The sequence below is a fragment of the Neovison vison genome, chromosome 2, assembly GCF_020171115.1.
Source record: "Neovison vison isolate M4711 chromosome 2, ASM_NN_V1, whole genome shotgun sequence".
In the NCBI taxonomy this organism is placed as follows: domain Eukaryota; kingdom Metazoa; phylum Chordata; class Mammalia; order Carnivora; family Mustelidae; genus Neogale; species Neogale vison.
The window spans coordinates 47,778,413-47,800,412 of NC_058092.1; the positions used below are offsets into that span (position 1 = coordinate 47,778,413).

At 45.9% G+C, this 22,000-nt stretch overlaps 1 protein-coding gene across 1 annotated transcript; it reads right to left on the reverse strand.

Annotated features, from left to right (window-relative positions):
• Nucleotides 1-13,829: 13,829 nt before the first annotated feature.
• On the reverse strand, nucleotides 13,830-15,586 carry TACSTD2 (tumor associated calcium signal transducer 2). The gene has a single exon (XM_044236425.1). It carries the CDS (start codon nucleotides 15,552-15,554, stop codon nucleotides 14,583-14,585), a length of 972 nt encoding a protein of 323 aa, XP_044092360.1. The 5' UTR covers nucleotides 15,555-15,586; the 3' UTR covers nucleotides 13,830-14,582.
• Between the last annotated feature and the right edge of the window lie 6,414 nt (nucleotides 15,587-22,000).

A 22,000-nucleotide genomic window follows, 5' to 3' on the forward strand; every position in this document is an offset into this window, starting at 1 on the left:
CAGTTCCCAAAATAAAACAGGAGTCATTAAAACGTGGTACACACTGATTTCTAAGCCTCAGATGAGTCCAAACAGTTGACCAAGAGACCAGGATAGCAGATTCTCAAATAATCCGTACAATCACTTTAAAGGTGTCGTGAGATCTCCACACTTATGTCCCCAGGCTCTTGAACAAGCCACTTTCTCTGTATGAGATACTGTCTAATTTGGTGTTCCCTCAGAGGGATACCCTGAGACAAGGATTCAATTGCAAGTCATTCAATGGGAAGTGATTCCAGGAAGTACCACATGGGGTGTAGGGAAGTGAGACAGGGAAGGAAAGGAAGCCAATAAATGATGCATTAACAAACTAGTTACAGGGACGCCTGGGTGGCGCAGTTGGTTGGACGACTGCCTTTGGCTCAGGGCGTGATCCTGGAGTCCCGGGATCGAGTCCCACATCAGGCTCCCAGCTCCATGGGGAGTCTGCTTCTCCCTCTGACCTTCTCCTCGCTCATGCTCTCTCTTACACTCTCTCTCAAATAAATAAATAAAATCTTTAAAAAAAAAAAAAAAACTAGTTACAAAGGGGGCAGATGGAGGGGAATCCCTCTGATGAATGTGGGAAGACCATGTAACACACACCTCAGAGTTCCCAAACTGAAGGCTGAAGTTGCTGGTTTATTTATCCACTAATTATAGCTAGTCATTGGTTGAGGGCTATCTTGGGGATGATTAATTCTCTAGCACATCCAGCCTCCTTCATGTGCTCCTGGGAGGCCAGAAAAAGCCTCAAGCAAAGGAATTCAGATGCTGGCAGTTGCCATTTGGACCCTCATGTACAGAAATATGGGCCAGGCACCAACATGCTGAGAGATAAGAGTGGGCACCAGTGGCATCTGCTATGAATGCCCTTTCTGCTGCCATCTGGCTGACTTATTCTTCAAAATGTGGGGCAGAAATCACCCACGTGGGGAAGTCTTGTATCTGCACCAAGCCTGGTGAATTGCCCCACTTTTCTGTGCACCAGAAGTGCTCTTTGCTCATTTCATTCCTACTAAGAGATTGTAAGTGTTGGCTCTGAGGCCCAGGTTGGCCTCACTCCGAACGCCAGGACAAAATCACCAACATGCTTGCAGACCAGTGAGCTCCTTGGCTGGTAAAGGTATCCCTCCAATCTCTGCCTCTGCCTTCATATCACAATCAGCTCTGTTTTTCTGGGTGTCCTCTCTTTTTAATAAGGACACCGGCCATTGTGTTGGGGGGGCCTACCCTAAGTCCAGGATGATCTCCGCTCAAGATCCTTAGCTTAATTAACATCTACAATGACTCTATTTCCAAAGGAAAGTTAAAGGAGATAACATTCTTCAGTGGCCCTTAAATGAGGAGAATGTGGGCCTGGAACTGCTGGTGTCCATCTTGCCCACGATGAGGAGAAAGTTGGACTAAAGAACGACACCAAACCGAAAACAGAAAAAAGATATGAAGAGAGGAATAGAAACTGACATTGTTTGAGCCCTTGGATCCAGCCATGCCTGAAGCCAATGTCTTCCTTTCACTTTCCACTTATCAGTTAACAAATTTCTTCTGCCTAAACTAGTTTGAGTTGAATTGTTAACACCTGAAATGGAAACAGTCCTCACTGACAGACTGAAGTAGTGCACACTTGCTTTCATTCTCAATCCATTTCCTCTTCCTCTTCTTTTCAACTTCTGGAAGCAGATCTTCCCTAAGCTGATACCCACCTCCTTATCAGATTTCACCAGTTCTCCCCGACCGATGTTGTCAGAGCCCAGGACTCCCTCATTGTAATGAGGAGGAAATAGGGTTTGGAGCTGATGCCAAGAAAGAATTCTTGAGACATCTTTGGAGCAAAAAGGTGGTTTTATTAAAGCACAGGGACAGGACCCGTGAGCAGAAAGACCAGCACTGGGGTCATGAGGAATGGCTGATTATATACTTTCAAGATGGGAGGGGATTAATATACTTTCAAGATTGGAGGGGATTAAAGATAGATTAAGTTTCTAAGGTATTTTGGAAGCAAGGTTTCCAGGGACCTTGAGAAAGCTAGCTATTGTTGGGAAAAGGTCATTTCTTACTGTCTAATAAAACTTCAGTCGTGAGACTCTTCAGATGTGTATCAGTGGGCCATATGCTTGGGGGATGATTGCTAACATATATCTTGGGGAAGGTAGAGATAAAGAAACTTTCCAAAGGGATTTTTATATGTGAAACTAGACTCAGAGGATCCTGGGGTGGGGAGGAGGATCAGGATAATGTTAAGCCAAGATTACCTTTTGCCCTTAGCAAAGTGTGAACATCAAGGCAGCTGAGCTATGGGAGGAAGTTCACTCTACCTATTTCAAAAGCTTGTCAATAGGCTGTAGGCAGGAAGGAAATGTAATTTTTTATTTTGCCCCTGTCTCCCACATCAGTAACGCTTGCCCCACACTATTGCAATGACCTGTTTAATTGATCCTCCAATCCCAACACCACTGCTGCTTTGACATATAAGATCTTTGAGGGCAGAAGTTGCTTATTGCTCTATTCCTGTTTCTAGCATAGCGATACAACATAGTAAGTGGCTAAAGTCTACTCATTCACAATTTTGAATCATCATTTGTTTTTCAGAAGTACAGTAAAATAAATGACGGCCAAGTGTTTTTTGTATGGCTACTAGACAGTTGTAACATGTGCTGATTAATTTTTAGCATAAAAGCTAGTAATTGCTTTTACTTAGGATTTCTTAATGAAATGATAATAATAATTTTTGTAAACTCCCCACGTTGATCAAAGAGAATAATTTGAATAAGATAATTATACTCTTGAAGAATGAAAATTATTGCTTTAATAGTATTTAGGGGTCTGATTAGACTAAATAAAGGAAGAAGCCAGCTCGCCAGGTCTTTAAGCCTTTTCTGGAGATCTGGATTAAAGTCTAAATAATACATCACCATGTACTGCTCTTCTTTTAAATAAATAATTTTTGGGATTTTTCTTCCTGATTATTAAAATAAATTATAATCATTATGGAAAATTTGGGAAATATGTAAAAGCATCATCTGAAACAACAGAAAGCCCGATTCTCCCTCATCAATGAATCCTTGCATTTTATTTCTGTGTGCGTTCATAACCAGATACCAGCTCAGATCCCAACTCTCTCTCCCAGGGATTCTCCTGCTCTTACCTTATGCCTCTTTGAGGTTCCTGATTTCACTTCTCATGGTTGTTCCCTTTCTATCTCACAGAAACAAATAAATGTTTTTTCCTTGATTCCCACACAAACGACACTGCCCATATGGCACATTTGCATGGCCAACGTATACTGAAATTTTGGGGATTAAGGCAAGGAGGAAATTCACATTCCAGGTTCATATACATCATTCATTCATTCAGCAGAAAGAGCCTTTAAAAAAAAAATGGAGTACTGGGGGAGCCTGGGCGGCTCAGTCAGTTAAGCATCCAACTCTTGATTTTGACTCAGGTCATGCATGATCTCAGGGTTGTAAGATCCAGCTGACATAGGGCTCCGTGTTGGGTGTGGAACCTGCCTAACATTCTCTCTCTCCCTCTCACTCTGCCCCTCCCCCAACCTCCTTCTCTGCAAAATAAAAAAAAAAATTAAAAAAAAAAGAATATTAGAATTCCTATCTCCGTCAAGTCCCACACTAGGGCGTCAAGTCCCACACTAGGGGTCTGTACTGAATTGAACAAGAACCCCCCCCACCAGCTCCAATAAATCCATATCCACCTGAAACTTGTAAATGTGACCTTATTTGGAAATAGGGTCTTTGCAGTCATGTTAAGATGAGGTTTTACTAGATTAACGTGGGTCCTAATCCAATGACTCTTGTCCTACAAGAAGACAGAAATGTAGACACGGACACACACTGACGAAGGACCACCTTTAGAAGAAGACAGAGATTGATATTACGCTGCCATAGGCCAGGGAAGACTGAGGACTGCTTCCCAAGCTCCATAAACTAGAGAATGCAAAGGATGCTTCCCCAGAGCCTTCTGGGAGTACATGGTTCTGCTGACACCTTGATTCTGAACATCTAACTTCCAGACTGTGAGAAATTGTTTTCTGCTATTTCAAGCCACCAAATTTGGGGAGCTGGATCCTGAAAGCTCCAGGAAACTAACAGAGACTCCAACACCCTGCTAAGTAATCCTTCCTTTCCCCCATCCCCCAGCTTCTGCCCTCCAAATTCCCTCCCATTTCTTCACACAAAGCAATTTAGGTTCTTTTGCTCCTTCTGCAAGCAAGGGCCCTCCGTCTGCCCATGCAAAGGCTCATTCTCTGCATCACCAAATGGGAGGGAGGTGGCCAAGGAGGCCTTCCTTTCTGCAGCTTCTCTGCAGTTCAGAGAAAGCTGAGTGGGGGAAAGACTGATTCCTACCCTGATAAAAATTAAACCTTTCCACTGGAGATTTTAGGGAAAGGGAGAAGAGAAAAAGAGGGGAAAGAAAGCAGATACGGTCAGCTTAGATGGAAAACAGCAAATGGTGCCTTCAGAGTAACAACTGTATTCCCGTTTTTCTTTTTTGAAATGGAGTAGGATCATTCTATAATTTTGTTACTCTATAATTTTTGGACCCATATTAGAAAGTCTTCAAAAATTATACTGTAACTTACACAGATCCACGATCCCTTATCGACAAGTTCAAATTTCTCCGAAAACCAAAAGCTGTTTTGAAAGTTCAGGTACTGACCTGAAGTGGCCTAGGACTATTTCTGGTTTATTTATACCAATTAGTGTGACTATAAATAAGTTTCATGGCAGAAACCTGGATGTGTGGACCATGCTGCCACAGACCCTCCTGAGGGGGCTAAGTAACATGCCCCAAAACTATCCTTCTAAAATTCCCAAATTCTGAATTCAGAAACATGCCCTCAAGAAGCCGTGGACATGTAGGACCACCTCCCTGTTGTTGCATATTTAGGTTCCTTTCGGGGTTTTGCTATTACAAAATTGCTGCAGGGAACACGTGTTCTATGTGAACCTTTGTGTGCATCACTGTTTTATTTCCTTCACATAAGTTCTTTGACATGGAATTAGGAAAGCAAAGACAATAAACACTTCTAAGGTGCTTGGTAGGTGTTTGTCAACTTGTTTACCAGAAAGTTAATACCAATGAATACCACCACCCCCCATCAGCACTGAATAATAACAGTTATATTAATTTCACAAGGAGAATTTTTCTCCCACTTTGCTTTGAATGGCTATAACTACTGGAGACGTCAGGCACATTTTTTTAAAAATGTTTATTATCAGGGCCCCAGTTGGAGGAGCATGCCACGCATGATCTTGGGGTCGTGAGATTAAGCCCCACGTAGAGTGTAGAGATAACTTAAATAAATAAAACTTTTAAAAAAGATATTTACATGGTGCCTAGCTGGCTCAGTCAGTTAAGCGGCTGCCTTCAGCTCAGGTCATGATCCCAGGGTCCTGGGATCGAGCCCTGTATTGGGCTCCCTGCTCAGTGGAGAGTCTGCTTCTCTCTCTCCCTTTCCCTCTGCCTGCTGCTCTGCCTACTTGTGCTCTCTATCTCTCTGTCAAATAAATAAATAAATCTTTTTTTAAAAAAAAGGTATTTACTATCATTTCTAGCTCCTCTTCTGGAGTTGTCTATTTGTGACCTTTGTCCATTTTCTACTGACATCAGGACCACCTGAGAAGCTTGTCCTCAGCTGAGGATGGGGCACATTTGTCTTCTAACAAAGCTACCTGCTGCCTGTGAACTTGGCAAGCCAGCACTGCTGCACTGGGTCCAACTACATGGGGTGCCTTTTTCTAATTTATCTGCCCAGAGGGGGGCGCCCTTTCTAATTTGCACCAAGGTACCCAGCTAAGGCCTTAATTAGAGCATTGTTTTTCTAATCAATTTGTCTGGGTTCTGTATAGAATAAAGCTATTAACTTTCTGCATATCATTTCCTGCTGTATCTTCCTTGCTTATTGGTTTGTGTTTGTTCCACTTATAAATTACTTAAATGCGTTCTACATTGCTTTTCATTAACAAAACCTTCACGGAGTTCTAAGTGGCTTTCTTACTTTCTTTCTTTCTTTCTCTTCCTTTTGCTTCTGAATATTATTTTGAGTGAAGGGCTATGAGCATATGAAATTTACCTCCTTAAACGGTTAACCCCAGTTGTCAAAGGGACACATTCGGCTCTGTTTAAACTCCCAGGCCAGAGCTAGCCATCTGCGGAGACACCTGTATCCACCTCATCTATCCAGCCATTTAATCAGCATTAATTATCCAGCCCCTGCTATGTTCCAGGAACTGTGCTAGGTTTGAAAATGCAAAGGTGAATAGAAAAGAAACAGCCCCTTCCTTCATTGGCTTGCACTGGACACTATGTATTCAAGTTTAATGTAGTAACATAGTAAAGTAGCTATAGGCAATAGCTGACATTTAGGAGCGCCAGACCCTGGTCTACACACAGGTGTACCAACATATTTACTTACCTCACCAACCCTTTGAGGAGGTGGGTATACTATTGTCCTCATTAGATAAGTAAGGAAGCTGAGGCATGAAAAGGTTAAGTAACTGGACCCAAGATCACACACTGACAAGAAGCTTTGCCAGAAGTTGCACCCAGACACTCTCAGACACCTGCCTTCCCACATCAATCACAGATTGGTCACTTGAGCTACCTCTGCCAACCCTCTCCTTGTTCCCAGATGCTTGCCCCCAAATAGCAGGCAGTGAGCAGACAGTAATCATAAATGGCAGACATTTCCAGTCTCTCTTTGTCTGGGGCTTTGCTCCTACCAACACTCTCCTCCCGATCTGGTCGGTGACCCCCAACTTCTGACTTGGTCTTGTCTCCTGGTACCAATCTGGGCTTGTCCTTCTGTCTCTGTCCCTAGGTTCAACTCTTTCTGGTTTCCTTTTACAATTTCTTCTCCTCTTTCTGCCCCTGGAGTGCTGGAGCCTTTTGAAACACGGTGTACGTTCTCTTCCCTTGTCAGTCCTTTACCTTTCCCTAGGCAATCACATCCCTGTTCGTGGTTTTGAAGTACTAGATGTACTTTTGAAGTACCCAGATGCCAGTGCCTCCTGAATTCCCAGCTCCAGCCCATAAAACACCAGATATCTATATCCAACTCCTGGATAAATCCAACATGTCTAAAAACCATACTGATCATTTCACTCTTACCAAAATGTTCTTACTCCTACGTTCTCTGCCAAAGGGAGTGAAAGTTACCACCAACCAGTCATGAAAGCCAGATACCTAAGAGCCATTCTTGATACCTCTTTCCTCCTTACCATCCCCATACTGAATCCATCCCCAAGTCCTACTGATTTTATATCCTAAGTATCCCTCCCATACACCCACTTATCTCCATTGCTACCACTATCCTATACACCTATTCTCAGTCCAAACTACCTTTGTCTCTTACCTGAAATCCTTCTTCTGGTCTTCTACTGTTTCCTTTCCCCTCTTCTTGCTCTTTTTTAGTCTGTTCTCCATACTCCAGCCAGTGATTGTTTTGGAACACAATATAATTACATCATCCCCTGAAAAATAGGATACTTTTTCAATGATTTCTCTATGTTCTTGTCTGGTGTGGACGTGAGGCTGTGTCATCAGGGAGGAAGGGGCCCCTTTTTCTTCACATAAAGGTCCTCACCAGCCCCCATGACAAACCCTGCATGGCAGGGTTAAGTCCAACTAGAAAGGATGCCTTTTTATGCTTGTCTGCACAGAGGGCATGTCTTTTGTGAATTTCCACTAAAGGTCAAAATATGTAATAAGCTTGAAAGGTCTTCCATGGTCTGTCCTCAGTCCACTTAACCAGCCTCATGTAGTACCACCTTCCCATTATTATCTCTATTCTAGTCTTGCTGGTCTACTCTCAGGTCCTCAGATAGACCACACTCCCCGAGCTTTAGGACCTTTGCACATGCCATTCTCCCTTACCAAAATGCTCCTCTTCGTGCATAAATAACATCTACTTGTAGCTTGCATCTCAGATTTAGTGTCAGTTCCTTATGGATGTGACTCCTGCTAAGACTAGGTCAGAATTCTACATAGGCTCGTTTGGGGGCTAACAAGGGAGTTGAGGGTCATGGCACTACTAAGGAAACTGAATCACATCCAGGGTGGGCGCCCTGAGTGCATAAGGCTTCTGAGGGTTAGAATGAACTAGGCAAGGGATTCTTGTCCCTGTCCTTCCAAGGAGACATAACATGATACAGGGGTAAGCCGAACTGCCTGCTCTGAAACCACTGGTTAATGTGTTCAGACAGACCACTCTAGATCATTTTCCTTTCCCTTCTCACCCATCTTGGTTTGGCCTGTTGCACAGTGTGGGCTTGAGAATTTCCCCTGAAACTGAGGACTTATGGCTGTGGTACCTGGGGGTACAGCTCTCCTGCATTCAGTGTACCTTAGCCCCTTACCCACTCCCACCCTCCCGATAATTCCTTCCTGAAGGTTGTCATTAAAAAAAAAAATGGCAATCAAGAAACTTCTGGTGATATTTAGCTGTGAAAGAGAATGGTTTCAGGAGGGAAATGATGGTGGAAAGATGCCCACCAGGGTTCTCTGTCGGTTGTAAAAGAAATCCATTAAATTCCCAGGCAGTCCTTTGAGGGATTCTATCTAGGTCCAGGATTCTATCTAGGTCCCATTCGCGTTTTCACCACTTAGCATGGGACATGGGTCTTTACCCTACAGTGTCAGAGAGTGGAGAGGGGCAAAATCACAGACTCCGAGGAGGGTGGCCCTGCATGATGTCATTCCAGCTGTCCTCCTTACCAGCCATGTGATTTCTGGCAAGTCATTCATTTCTGCTTTAGTTTCCTCATTAGTAAAACTAGAACAGCAAAACATACTTCATATTATGAGGTTGTTGTGAAATAAATGAGACAATGAGGATAAAGCTTGTAAGACAGTGTTTGGCATGTCCTATGTGCTTAATAAACGGTAGCCATTGGCGATGAGGGAGCAGAAGGCTAGATGAGGACGAAACACACACTGACACCCTACAACCTACCCCCACCCCCCACTCCTGGGTGGGACATGTGTGACATTCTTCCAGGAAGCTCCCAACTGTCTTAATGTTGATGCCTTCCTAGAGGGAAAAGTCACCTTAACCTGACAATGGCAAGGCCTCTGGTATCTTGTAGGTCCTCTTTAATGTGTGTGAAAATCCTTTCAAAAACCTCCTTCTCCTTACCTCCCCAACCCCATAGTATACAGTCAGCCACCCCTCCCAACCCCAGTGCAGCAGCTCTTCCTGCCCACAGGTCCTGTCCCCGTGCTTTAATAAAACCACCATTTTGCACCAAAAGATGTGTCAAGAATTCTTTCTTGGTCGTCGTGTTCAGACTCCACCCCACTGAACCTCACCTATGTTCCAAAACCCCATCAACTGGTACCCATTTAAGTCAACGCACTTTCCTGAGGGCTTACTAGTTGGATGACCCAGTGTGGGCTACAGAATTAATTTCCCCAAGAATCCACTTTTCCCCTTGGAAAGTCTTTGTTCAAAAAGGGACAGAGGAGAGGGCCACGGGAGAAGGAGTTCTTCTGAACTAGACACAAAAATAAGCCCCTGCCTTATAGTTTTCCAGAGGCAGGATGGTATATTGGTTAAGAGCATGGATTTGGTAGAGAGAATCCCCTCATCACCAAAGATGCCCACTCCTAATCTCCAGAATTTGTGAATATGTTACATTACAGGGCCAGAAAGGCCTTGCAGATCTGATTAAGGTGAAGAGACCTAGAGAGGGGATAACCTTGTTCTGCACATTGTGGGTAGACTCAGCCTGATCACAAGTCCTCTTGGGTGGGAAACCTTGCCCAGCTGTGGCTAGAAAGAGAAGAGACAGGGGAAGCCTGGTCAGAAAGATGCCTTGTGAAGGCTCAGCTGGCTGTCATTGGCCTCAAAGATGAAGGATGGGACTATGAGCTAAGGAAAGTGCTACAAACCCAGGACAGCTCTTAGCATCCATCCAGTAAGAAAGCAGACATCTTGGATTCCCAACAGAAAAGGAAGTGAATTCTGCCAGCAACCTGAATAAAAACAGGAAATAAAATTTCCCTTGGCACCCCCAGAAAGGAATGCAGCCCTGCAGGCTTCTTGATTTTAGGCCTAGTGAGATTTGTATTGGACTTCTGACCTAGAGAATTGAAAAATAAGGAATGCAGGCCAATATAATAAATGTGTAAAAACCAATATAGTCTGGCTTGCAAATTTATAAATTATAGGAGGCAGTACTGCAGTGGTTATGAACATGGATTTGAGGGTCAATTTGTCTGGGTTCTAATCCCAGATGCACGACTTCTTAGATCTCTGGCCAGAGGCAAGTAAGCTAACCTTTAGCGTCTTAATTTTTTCATCAGTTTTAGGAATAATAGTATAGATACTTACACTAGTTATAGTAAAAGAGTATGCTAACATAAAATAAAAGGCTATTACAGACCTAATAATAATATAATTTCAAAACAAAGACATCTATTTCTCACACCATAATGAAGGTGTCCCACTTGGTGTGGACAGCTACCTTATACAAACCACATGGGTCAGGCCTCTAGCCTTTGAAACAGGTGCTTCCTAGGTTGCTCTGGTCCCCCTAATAACAGAAGTCTAGGGACACAGATGTTCCCTTAAGAAAATGCAGTGGACTGGGTGGTTCATTAGGTTAAAGCCTCTGCCTTCGGCTCAGGCCGTGACTCCCAGAGTCCTGGGATTGAGCCCCCACATTGGGCTCTCTGCTTGGTGGGGAGACTGCTTCCCTCTCTCTCTGTGCCTGCCTCTCTGCCTACTTGTGATCTCTGTCTGTTAAATACATACATAAATAAATCTCAAAAAAAAAAGAAAGAAAGAAGGAAAATGCAGTGAAAGTGCTATTCACAAAATGCTGGAGAGAACCTAACCATTACTATTTATTTTTTTCCCCAGATTCTTGAAGATTTTGCTGTCATTCTAACAAGAGTGATTATTGACAAAATACTCAGTTTTTTTCCTAGCTTCCATAGTAATCTTTTCTTAATTTATTTTTATTTTTATTTATTTGTTTATTTTAAGTAAAGTCGACCCGACTCCCAACACGGGGCTTGAACTCACGACCCCATGATCAAGGCCTGCATGTTCCAGCAACTGAGCCAGCCAAGCGCCTCTCTTCTAATGTAATCTCTAAAATCAAGCATATTAGGTAAGACTCTACCTATTTTACAAGTAAGAAAACCAGAGTCTGAAAGTCCAGGTGACCTCAAAGCCCATACATTTTACATTTAAACAATGTATCGCTCCCTTGAATTTAAGTGATATTAAAAAGCTAAAGAAAAACAACACAATTTAGGAGTAGGAGTGATGAAGGAAAAAATAAAAACAAGCAGAAGACTTATTAGGGAGACAAGCGGAACAAACATTAGACAGGGTATCGGTGGTTTGGAGTAAGGCTGCCACTCTCCGCCTGACTCGGGTAAATCCATTCTCTCCTCTGGGCCTCCATTCCTTCATGGGCAAAGTAGAGTCATAAACTCAATGATCTTTCTCTACCTCTGACATTCTGTGATTCCATTTGGAAAACAGTAAAGCCAAAGATATGGGAGCAGGGAGAAATCATATAATTTTTTTTTTAATTGCTCCATTTAAGGAAATAGCAAGAGTGAGAAAGCCCCAGTGACCGAAACAAGGAAATCAGATGGGCCTCCCACGGGGCTCAGAAGACAAGCTGCGACCTGCTTGGTAAAGCCACACCTGCTCCTCACATTCCTCCCAAGGCTGGTCCCAGGCCTGTGCCCAAGGCAGTGAATGGGTGTTCTAGGGGAAACCCTGGAGGGGGAGGCTAAAACCCTGGCTAGAGCGAGGTCTGGATGATCCAGCCCTCAGCAGATGCGAGCTGTTTCAAAGCACAAGTGTGAAGGGTTCTTCCTTGGAGGAAGTGACTAAGGATGGTGTTTTGACCTGATTGGTGCATGGAATAGTGACCTGGGCTAGGAAGCCAAAGACTAAGGTTCTAAACCCTGGCTTTGGCACCTGGAGGTTGTGTGATCCTGGGTTACCCCATCTCTTTGGACCTCAGTTTTCTAACATGTGAAATGGATCCAATCTAAAAGAGAGGAAATTTAACATACCCTGACCTCTAAGTGCCCAGATCATTCCATGCACTCTTAACAGTTACTGCATTTAAACTTCGCATTGATGAGAGAGATCTGTAGGTTTCAGTCAACAGATGGGGAAACTGCACAGAGGGAAGTGACTTATTTGTCTAGTGGAGCAGGATTTGGACTCGGGGTTGTCATCACTTGGGTTATTTCCAGTAAGTCCATGTCTTGAAGAAGATAAGTGTAAAAAGTGTTTTTGTGAAGTATCAAGGGTAATAAAGTACAAAGACTCTCAGTCCCGAATTAACATAGGAATTTAGAAATTACCAGAAGTGATACTCTATGAAGAAACAGGCTTTTTCAGGGTTTTTCCCACTGCTCAGCTGCCTACTCAGTCCTTAATCTGTTTATTTTGTAGGCAGTCGAGTGCTGGTTTTTTGAAGTGACTCTTGAAACAATAGCAGCCTGGGGTCGTGAAAAAAATCCTGGACTAGGGAATGTGAGACTGTCTGGTTCCAGCTGTGCCATGGAAACAATCACTTGCCTGTGTCTTCTGTAAAATAAGGGACTGCGCTAGAGGTGATGGCCAAGATCCATGTAGCTAAGGCACTTTCAGGTACTCAGGGAAGCCGAAGGAGAGTGAAGTCTGACACTCTAACAGCTCCCATTCTGGCCTGGGGCAGAATACACTTTGGGAAAGCCAGCCTACACCTTCCCTCTCCCCTCCTTAAGCCTCATTTGAACTAGAGGGGACTTTGGAGGATAGGTGGGGGCAGCTGAAGGGAGTGTGTGTTTATATACTTAGGGATGCACCCCAGGCTGGGGAGGCCACAGCTGAAAGCCACATCCCCAGTTCTTAACTGGTGTTTCAGTCTTTGAGTGGTAGGCATAAACCACAGAGTAGAGTAGGAGTAGGGAGGAGGAGAAAGAGGTGGGTTCCAGGGGAGGAAACAGTAGTCCTGCAGTTAGCCCTCAGGTGTACCAACCACTCCCTCCTTTGTGTACACCCACTGTTGCATCAATTTCCCAGTAATTGCTGAAACATGTTTACCTGTAGACTACCCAACAGTGACCTTCTAACATACTCCACATCCATGAACGGGAAGGAGTAAAAATGAGGACAGGAGCATGAAGGAGACAGGTTGCTGGTTTTACACTTGATCTTAGCCAGGAGGCGGGGAGCGACAGGCTGCCAGTTTTTACAGCTAATAGGAAGTAAAAATTTTAAAAGCATATTACTAGTGAAATTTTAGGAAAACAACTTGGGTGTGTGCTCCCCCCCACCCCCACCCCCACCCCCACCACGGGGTAGGACCCACTACAGACTAGCTGTAACTACATGGGAAAGTCCTTTAACCTGTCTGGCAAGCCAGGGTACTTTGACATGAAGTAAATCGCCAGGAGCTATATGGGAATAATACCACTACTTCCAAGCAGGGCCAGGAGTCAAAGGAGATACAGTTCCTGAAACAAAGGTAGTGCTTTTTTTCTCCACTGGAGAGCCTTTAGAGAACCAAAAGCTGGTCTACTTTCCCTACAATAGCATGTAGTTCTAGCCTCCCCCACCCTCCCTCCCCCACTCTGAAGGAAGCTTCCAAACAATCCTACTTAGAAAGACCAGTATTTATACCAGCCTGTATAAGGCATCTCAGAAAACACCAGAGTGGCAAAATGAAATGCCTACTCCCGCAAGGGGAAAAAAAAAGTGTTAGAATTTGAAATAAGATATCTGAGTCTTGGGAACTGAGGAAACCCAAATGACAGAAATCTGGAGAGAGTTTTCACAAACTTCATCTTTTGGTCTGTGCCTTTTCCATATTTTATTAAATTCGTGTTTTTTTAAAAAAAATCACAGCAGCATTATCAAAGACAAAATATGTACAAACATTTTACAAAAGAAACATTACTAATACCAGCTATACCAAGGGCAGGCTGAGGAACAAACTCTGGGTTTCGAGGGCACAGTCCGCCCCCAAAGAATCTCAAATGTGTTCAGGCGGCTGAAACAGGCTTCTTTCCCGGTGACAAGCAGATGTGGTTGGTCGTACAAACCACGGCAACAGCGGGTACTATGCGGGCTCAGTGGGCGAACTCCTCTCCTCCCCAGCACGGCCAGGATCCTGGTGGAGCTAACCACAGAACTTAACCCAAGACAGTAAAGAGCGCTGTTCTCCCTCCCCCCCATCGAAGCGCTTGCAAGCCTCCAACACCTTCCGCGTCCATGGCAAACCCGGCCGCGGCGTCATACCAACAGGTGATTCTCATACGTAACCCTGCGCCGAACTTCGCTGAACTCTTGAGTCAGGCTTCTTGTCGGACCGAAAGGGAAGGAATTTTAGAAATGCCTCCTCTGAAGCCAGAAGTCAGAAGGAGAGGTGACCCTGATTAAACCCAATGGGGGTGGGGAGAGGCAGGAATTTGGAAAGAGCAAGGTCTCCTCTGGGCCAAGAGTCAAGGCGAGCGGCTCTCTTCGGGCTGGGGCCGGGCTGCAATCCGGCGGTCCACACCCCAACCCCCTGCCCCGCTGGGACCTACAAGCTCGGCTCCTTTCTCAGCTCCCCCAGCTCCTTGACCTCCACCTTCCTGTACTTCCCCGACTTCCTCCGGTTGGTGATCACCAGGACGGCCACGCCGGCGACGAGGGCCACCACGACCACCACGATGACGGCGATGAGGCCGGCCGTGAGGCGCTTCATGGAGAACTGGGGGGGCTTCTCGTCCAGGTAGTAGATGAGCGTGCGCTCCACCAGCAGCGGCTCGCCGCGCACGCGCACGTCCAGGCCGCCGGGGCCGGGGAACAGCGACTCGCCCTTGACGTCCCTCTCGAAGTAGTAGGCGGCGTCCGCGATGTCCACGTCGCCGGGGCCCTTCTCGGTGGCGTTCTGCCGCAGCTCGATTTGGATGGTGGGCCGCTCGTAGTGCACGGCCGCCACGAACCTGGGGTGCAGCCGGTAGCGCTCGCGGAAGAGCCGCCGCAGCTCGGCGTCCAAGTCCGAGTGGTTGAAGGCGCGGGCGGCCGGGCGGTGGCGCAGGTCGATGAGGATGTGGTGGGTGCGCACCAGCTCGTCGCAGCGCAGGCTCAGGTCGCCCTTGTCGGTGCGGCGCACGCCCACCGAGTTCACGCACCAGCACACCGACGTCTGGTTGCACTGGCGGGCCTTGAAGCGGCCCTCGTGGTCGCAGTCGGGGTCGTACAGGCCGTCGTTGTCCAAGAGCGCGTGCTCGCTGGGCCGCACGAGTGCGCGGCCGCTCTTGGGGGCCCTCATGCGCGCCTTGAGCAGCAGGCACTTGGAGGTCAGCGTGGAGCAGTCCACCGGGAAGTCCAAGCCGAGCACGCGGCACTGGCAGCGGCCGCCGGGGCCGTCCGCGCGGCACAGGGTCATCTTATTGGTGGCGCACGTGCAGTTGTCCTTTGCGGCCGCAGGGCCGATCGCCGCCACCAGGAGCAGCAGCAGCAGCGGCAGCGGGGGCGACGGCAGCGCGAGGCCCGAACCCCGGGCCATGATGGGGCCGCGGAGCGCAGACGGGACGCGGGCGGACCAGGCGCTGGGGACTCTGCGGGGCTCCAGCTCCGCGCTGGGACGGTTTCGGGCTTCTGCCGCTGGCCGCTCCCTTCCGCTCTTATACTCCGCCGGACCTGCCGGGCTGGTTGGGCGGACTCACCCTCTGGTATTTGGGTGACACATCCCGCGGCCCCCGCCCCGTCACCGTCCCACGGAAGGCACAGCCCGCCCTGCGCCGCCCGCGATAGGATCGGAGGAGCGTAGGCTGCTCCCGCCTCCTCCAGACCGAAAGCCGAAGAGAGGAAAACCGATACTCACCTGCGGGCTGCGGGACCCCGCCCCGCCCCCGGCCCGCCCTGGCCTCACCTGGGGAGGAGCAGCCATCCCAGCCGCCCCCAGCCGGAGGACGGCGGGTGGCCTGGCTGCTCTCCTGAACAGGAATTCTTAAGAATTTCTTTAAAAAGTAAGGCGCGGGAGATCGCCAGCCTTTTGTCTTCTATCCCCTCCCTTTCCCAACCCCTGTCCATAACCTACCTTCCAGTTATCCCAGTAACTGTAGGTTAGTTTAGAATTCACAGGCATTATCTCAGTCTTGGCTCAGTCCTGACAGGTATGTACAATCTTTCAGACCCATTTTATAGGTGATGCAGTTGAGGCTGAGACTTAAAGTCACCCAGCCATCAATATCCTCAAATTCTTCGGAGGAGTCTTTGGTATTCTGCCTGGTGATTGTGAAACCTTAAATCAGTGTTTATGGAAACAGAGTGGTGCAGAGTCCGAAGAAAGGGAGCAGTGTTACCATATCATGAGTAAAACCCAGGTGTCCTGGAATCCAGTGTGTCAGAAGTTCTGTTAAACACAGTTTTCCTCTACACACACACACACACACAGAAAGAAACATAATACTCATACATGTACTCAGAGTAGGGAGACAAAAAGGAACTAGTTCTTCAGAAGAATAAGTAACATTACAAGGGGTTCTTTGTATATGTTGATTCTGAAAGAGTAAGTCGCTTTTCTTTTTCTGTGCCCAGATAAGTAGCTGAACCACTGCAAAGAAGAAAAGGATGGGCCTGTGGGAAATGGCTGGTCTGCCTCTTCGTGGCTACTTTAATGGGATGGCGGGGTTACAATCTCTTTTTTGAATCATTGAGAAAGTCCTGGGTTTCAAAGCTGTGGTAAAATTAACAATAATTAGCAAGCTATAATTATTCCCAGCTCCTTCGTTCAAAGCACATTTTATATGTTCAGCATTTAATGAACACCAGCAATAGTACAAGGGTGTTGTTTAACACATGAAAGCCACCTAGCCTCTATCCCATTAATTTTCGAGTAATTCCTGAGGCGGGTAGGTGGAAATAAATCATTCTCCCTTTACAGGTAGAGAAAGCAGAGTCATGTGAGGGCAATTTCTTCCCCACAAGCACCAGGCATTGTGGGAATGCTCCTCTGCTCTCTACTCCCGCTGTCTCTGTTCAGCTCCTTGAACCAAAAACCTAGTCAGATTCCAGTTTCTTTCCCCCTCTCCAACACCCAGTACATCCTGTGTCAGAGAAGGCTTTCTTTCTTTCTTTCTTTCTTTTTAAAGCTTATTTATTTATTTATTTGACAGTCAGAGATCACAAGTAGGTAAAGAGGCAGGCAGAGAGAGGAGGAAGCAGGCTCCCCGCGGAGCAGAGAGACCGAGGTAGGGCTGGATCCCAGGACCTGGGGATCATGACCTGAGCTGAAGGCAGAGGCTTTAACCCACTGAACCACCCAGGCATCCCCAGAGAAGGCTTTCTAAATCACAAATCTGTGTTGATCTCTGCTGAGAGCCAAGTGGGAGGTGCTTGTGGCACTTGGAATAGAATTCACACTTTTTATGTTAGCAAACAAGATGGTGTATGGCCTTGAGCAAGGTGCTTCTCTGTGCCTTAATGTCCTCATCTGTTAAATGGGGATAATAAAAGTACCTACTAACTAGGTAGGTGTGAGAATTAATGTAGATAAACAGCTTAGAAGAGTGTCTGTTCTAACAGTAGCTGTGCTTAGTAAACATGGATAGGTGTTAGCGGCTGTCCTGGTCCCCAACACCACCGTGATCATATTCATCTTGCTCCTGCCAGTATCTCTAGTCTTCTCCACATTTTCAAGCCTTCATGAAATCATGTACTGGGACTCTCCCCCTCATTTATTTAGTGCATTATTGTGCTTTTTCTACTGAGCTCTTGGATCGCCCCCAAGAAGCCTTCCCTGATAGGCCCTGTCTATTGCACTGAGGGCTGTGCTCCTTCTCTGTGCTTTCCTAAATCCTGTAACATACCAGAACAGCAAAACTAACTTTTCTGGGCTTCTGTCCGCCCATCTGTAAAATGGAGATGATAGCATTTCTCTATTTCTTTTTCTTTTTCTTTTTTAAGATTTTATTATTTATTTAACAGACAAAGATCACAAGTAGGCAGAGAGGCAAGCAGAGAGAGAGAGAGAGAGGAGGAAGCAGGCTCCCTGCTGAGCAGAAAGCCTGATGTGGGGCTCCATCCCAGGACTCTGAGATCATGACCTGAGCCGAAAGCAGAGACTTTAACCCACTGAACCCCCCAGGTGCCCTGCATCTCTCTATTTCATAAGGCATTCTGACAATCAAATCTAAAATAGATGAGACAGTAGATACCAAAGTTTTATAAACTGTAAGACACTGTAAAAATGTCAGGTCGCATTTTTATTTGTTAAAAACATATCCTTTTTAATTTTCCAGCTACTGACTAAGTAGCCCTAATCCTCTGTAAATGGCAGAGCTACCTGTCTGATACTCCAATGCATCACAGGCTGGCAGGAGGAAAGCTAATGGGGAAGGGTTCTCAGGGCTGGGGAATGTGTACAAAGGTGTCTTTGACTGCTTAGCTATTTAGGCTGGTGTTATGAAGTCTCCAAGCCTTGGCCTATTTCAGCCATAGTAAGTGTCTGGGGGATGGGGATAAAGGGAGCCTATTCTCAATGTCCTCTGTGGAAGACAGAGTGACCCCCCCCCTTCTCTTTCTTAATTTCTGTGGTGAGCCAGGCTTTCCCCAACAGACACACAAACATGATGAGTTTTTTGTTTTTGTTTTTCCTTTTTATAGATTCTTTTGGGAGTTAGTTGGGAAATACTTTAATTATTTTTTCTAAGTAGGCTCTATGCCCAGTGTGGGACTTGAACTCCTAACCCCAAGATCAAGAGTCCCATGCTCTACTGACTGAGCCAGTCAGGTGCCCTTATGAGTTTATTAACTAAGCACAGCCTCATCTCTGATTCTCCCTTCTCACTTTATCCCTTTCCTGACAAGGTCTGCAAAATACCACGCGTTAGCTTTAGCTCTTTGTATTATTATTTTTTTTAATTTTAACTTTCAAGTATTTAACAAAGGCATTCCGTGAACTCAGGTCTGTCAAATGTCTATGGGGGGACAGGAACTATATCTGAGCAGTACTGAGCCCCAGCACCAGCATTTATTAGGGGCTCAGTAATGCTTATTGGGTTAATTAACGGTGAGATGTGCCGCGAATGTCAGAGGATCAATACACATTCTCAGGAGTGTTCATGGTGGCCATTTCAGTTCTTCTCTGCAAGTCCAATTCTCATCACCGACCCCTGCCACAAACCTCTATCCTTACCCTAACCCAACCTCCAGACACCCAGTTTCAAGGAGGACTGAGTAATGCTAAACTGACTGTTACTTTTGCTTTTATGCAAGATCCCAAACTTTTACCGGCCAGTAGCCACAGGGGGTCGGGATACAGGCTGATGGGTCTGTGAGCTGACAGGGATTCAGAGAAACATAGTCTAGTGCAGCTAAAGGAAAACGGGATCTAGTGAGACTTAGGCTCCCATCCTGGCTTCACATCACTCACTGGCTGTGTGATTTTGAATAAGTTACTTCACTCCTCAATTTCTTTAATTATAAAATGGGGGGGGGTGTAATAATATCTACATTTCCCCAGAACCTGTGAAAAGGATGACTTCCTGCCTTGTTATTAAGAACACATTCTTCCCCAACTGAACTTCATGTCTCCTTGTGCCCTGTTTTCTTTTTCATTTTTTAAAAAAGATTTTATTTATTTACTTGACAGAGATCACAAGTAGGCAGAGAGGCAGGCAGAGAGAAAGGAGGAAGCAGGCTCCCTGCTGAGCAGAGAGCCTGATGCGGGGCTTGATCCCAGCACCCTGGGATCATGACCTGAGCCAAAGGCAAAGGCTTTAACCTGCTGAGCCACCCACGTGCCCCTTGCACCCTGTTTTCTAAGCTGGTGTTGACAATCTGACTTTCCTCTGTGCAAGACCAATACCAGCTCATCAGTTTTCTATTTCAGGGTGTGATTTATAAAAATAAAACTCAAAAACAAAACTGTATTTGATTAATAAAAAAAATACTTACCATCTATAATTATTTTTAATGATTCAAGATAAAAAATGTAAAATACCCAACACAGTGTATGGCATACACTAGGGAGAATTCATCTCAGTTATTATTATCAACTGTCTCAGGGGCATGAGGATGCCTGGGGATCATTATAGGTTCCCGCACAAAGCTGGTGATTGTGGGGATTGCTGAAGACCTGTCCCAGAGGCTGTGTGCAAGGGAGGGGAGCTGCCCCTGAGCCCTTGTCGTCCTGACCCCCAGGATGCAGGAACAAGGAGATTATCTAGTTGCAGATCAGGCTTTAGCATTTCTAAGCTCATCATCTGCTGAAAGCCCCACAGCACCCTTGGAGAGTGGGCAGGGAAGACATTAACCCTATTTCACAGATGTGGAAACAGAGGCCTTGGGAGGACAAGAGAAGGAATGGCTCATGGTCACAAGCTTATAAGTGGTGAGGTCAGGCCTAGAATTCGGGTCTCCTGACACCACCTGTACATACAAATTAAAAAGGTGGAAGAGACTCAAAGGGGTCAAGAGGTTAGAGTCTCATCTGAGGTTCATCGGATTTTCTTTTTCTTTCTTTCTCTTAGTTATACAAATTTTTTTTTAGAAAGTTCAGGTTTTGTGAAAAGCAAAAAACCTAGCTACTTGCATAGAGCACAACAGTGATCCCACACCTGAAGCCCTAAGACTCATGCCATTACCCACCAGTTCCTCCACATTGGAGTGGACACCTTCCTTGCTGTCTGCCTTGCTGGGATGAAGCAGCCCGCATTTGCATTCTGCCCTGCCAGGCCACAGGCAGCACCTTCTGCTTGGTTTACTCTTGTAGAACAGAGATGATGTTGCCTGTGAGTGACATGGTGGGGATTCTGCAGTGTAATGACTGTGAAGCTGCTCAGGCCAGGTTGGGAAGACCGCTCAGTCGTCTTTTTGGCCTGACCACAGTCAGCTCTGTTCTCTGTCAGAAGCGGCCACTGAGGCAAGGGGCAATTCCAGAAGGCCAGTCAGGGTTTCCCCTCCTTCTGAGAGACAGCTTGGAGTGCTGGAGGAAGCTGGTGATGCTTCAGTCAGAATGAAGAAAATGCAGACAGAGAAGTGGGCTGTGGTGATTGTTAGCTCAGGATGGAGGAAGAAAGCCCCAAGAAACCATAGGAAGAATGGGAAGTCAGCGCAGGGCTGGGGCAGCAGGGGTACAGACCACAGAATAGATAAAGCATACATGATTCTAGCTTTAATGTTTCATTTCTTTAAAAATGTTTAAAAAAAAAAAAAGCATTGTCAAGTAGTAGAATTTAAAAGAGCCAGGAGATAAGGTACACCCTCTATATTTTCTTGTTTATTGTTATTGAAATGTTGATTAATTTTTTTTTAAATAAGTCAATCCCTCAAATTAAGTTTTAGGAAAATATTTGAGGTAAAATTTCTGTTTTTGCTTCAAATTATTTTATTTTCCCATTTCCATAGTTTCTGTTATTAATATGAACTGCCATTTTTTTTTAAAAGATTTTATTTATTTATTTGAGAGAGAGAGACAGTGAGAGAGAGCACGAGCAAGGAGAAGGTCAGAGAGCGAAGCAGACTCCCCATGGAGCTGGGAGCCTGATGCGGGACTCGATCCCGGGACTCCAGGATCACGCCCTGAGCCGAAGGCAGTCGTCCAACCAACTGAGCCACCCAGGCGTCCCATGAACTGTCATTTTTTGATCACCAACCTTGTGCCAGGCACTTTATAAATAAATTCCCTAAAATCCTTCCAGCATCTCTACAAAAATAATTATTCTTGTCCCCATTTGCCAGATGGGGAAGCTGAGGCTTAAGGTCACACTCCTAGGACTCAATGGAGGAGGGCCTTGAAGCCAGCTCTGGTGACAGGGGCATCTACACTTTTCTATGACACAGTTAGGTGTCTTGATGAAGAGTCTTGAATGAGTAAGAGTAGAAGGAAGACGTAAGAATGGTAAACTGGGTGTGGTTGGGGCGGGATTTGGGTCTGGGAGGCCTCAGGAATGGAATGTCTGATCTTTTCACTTTTCTGGAAAGACAATAGTTTCTCTGTTGTGTGGT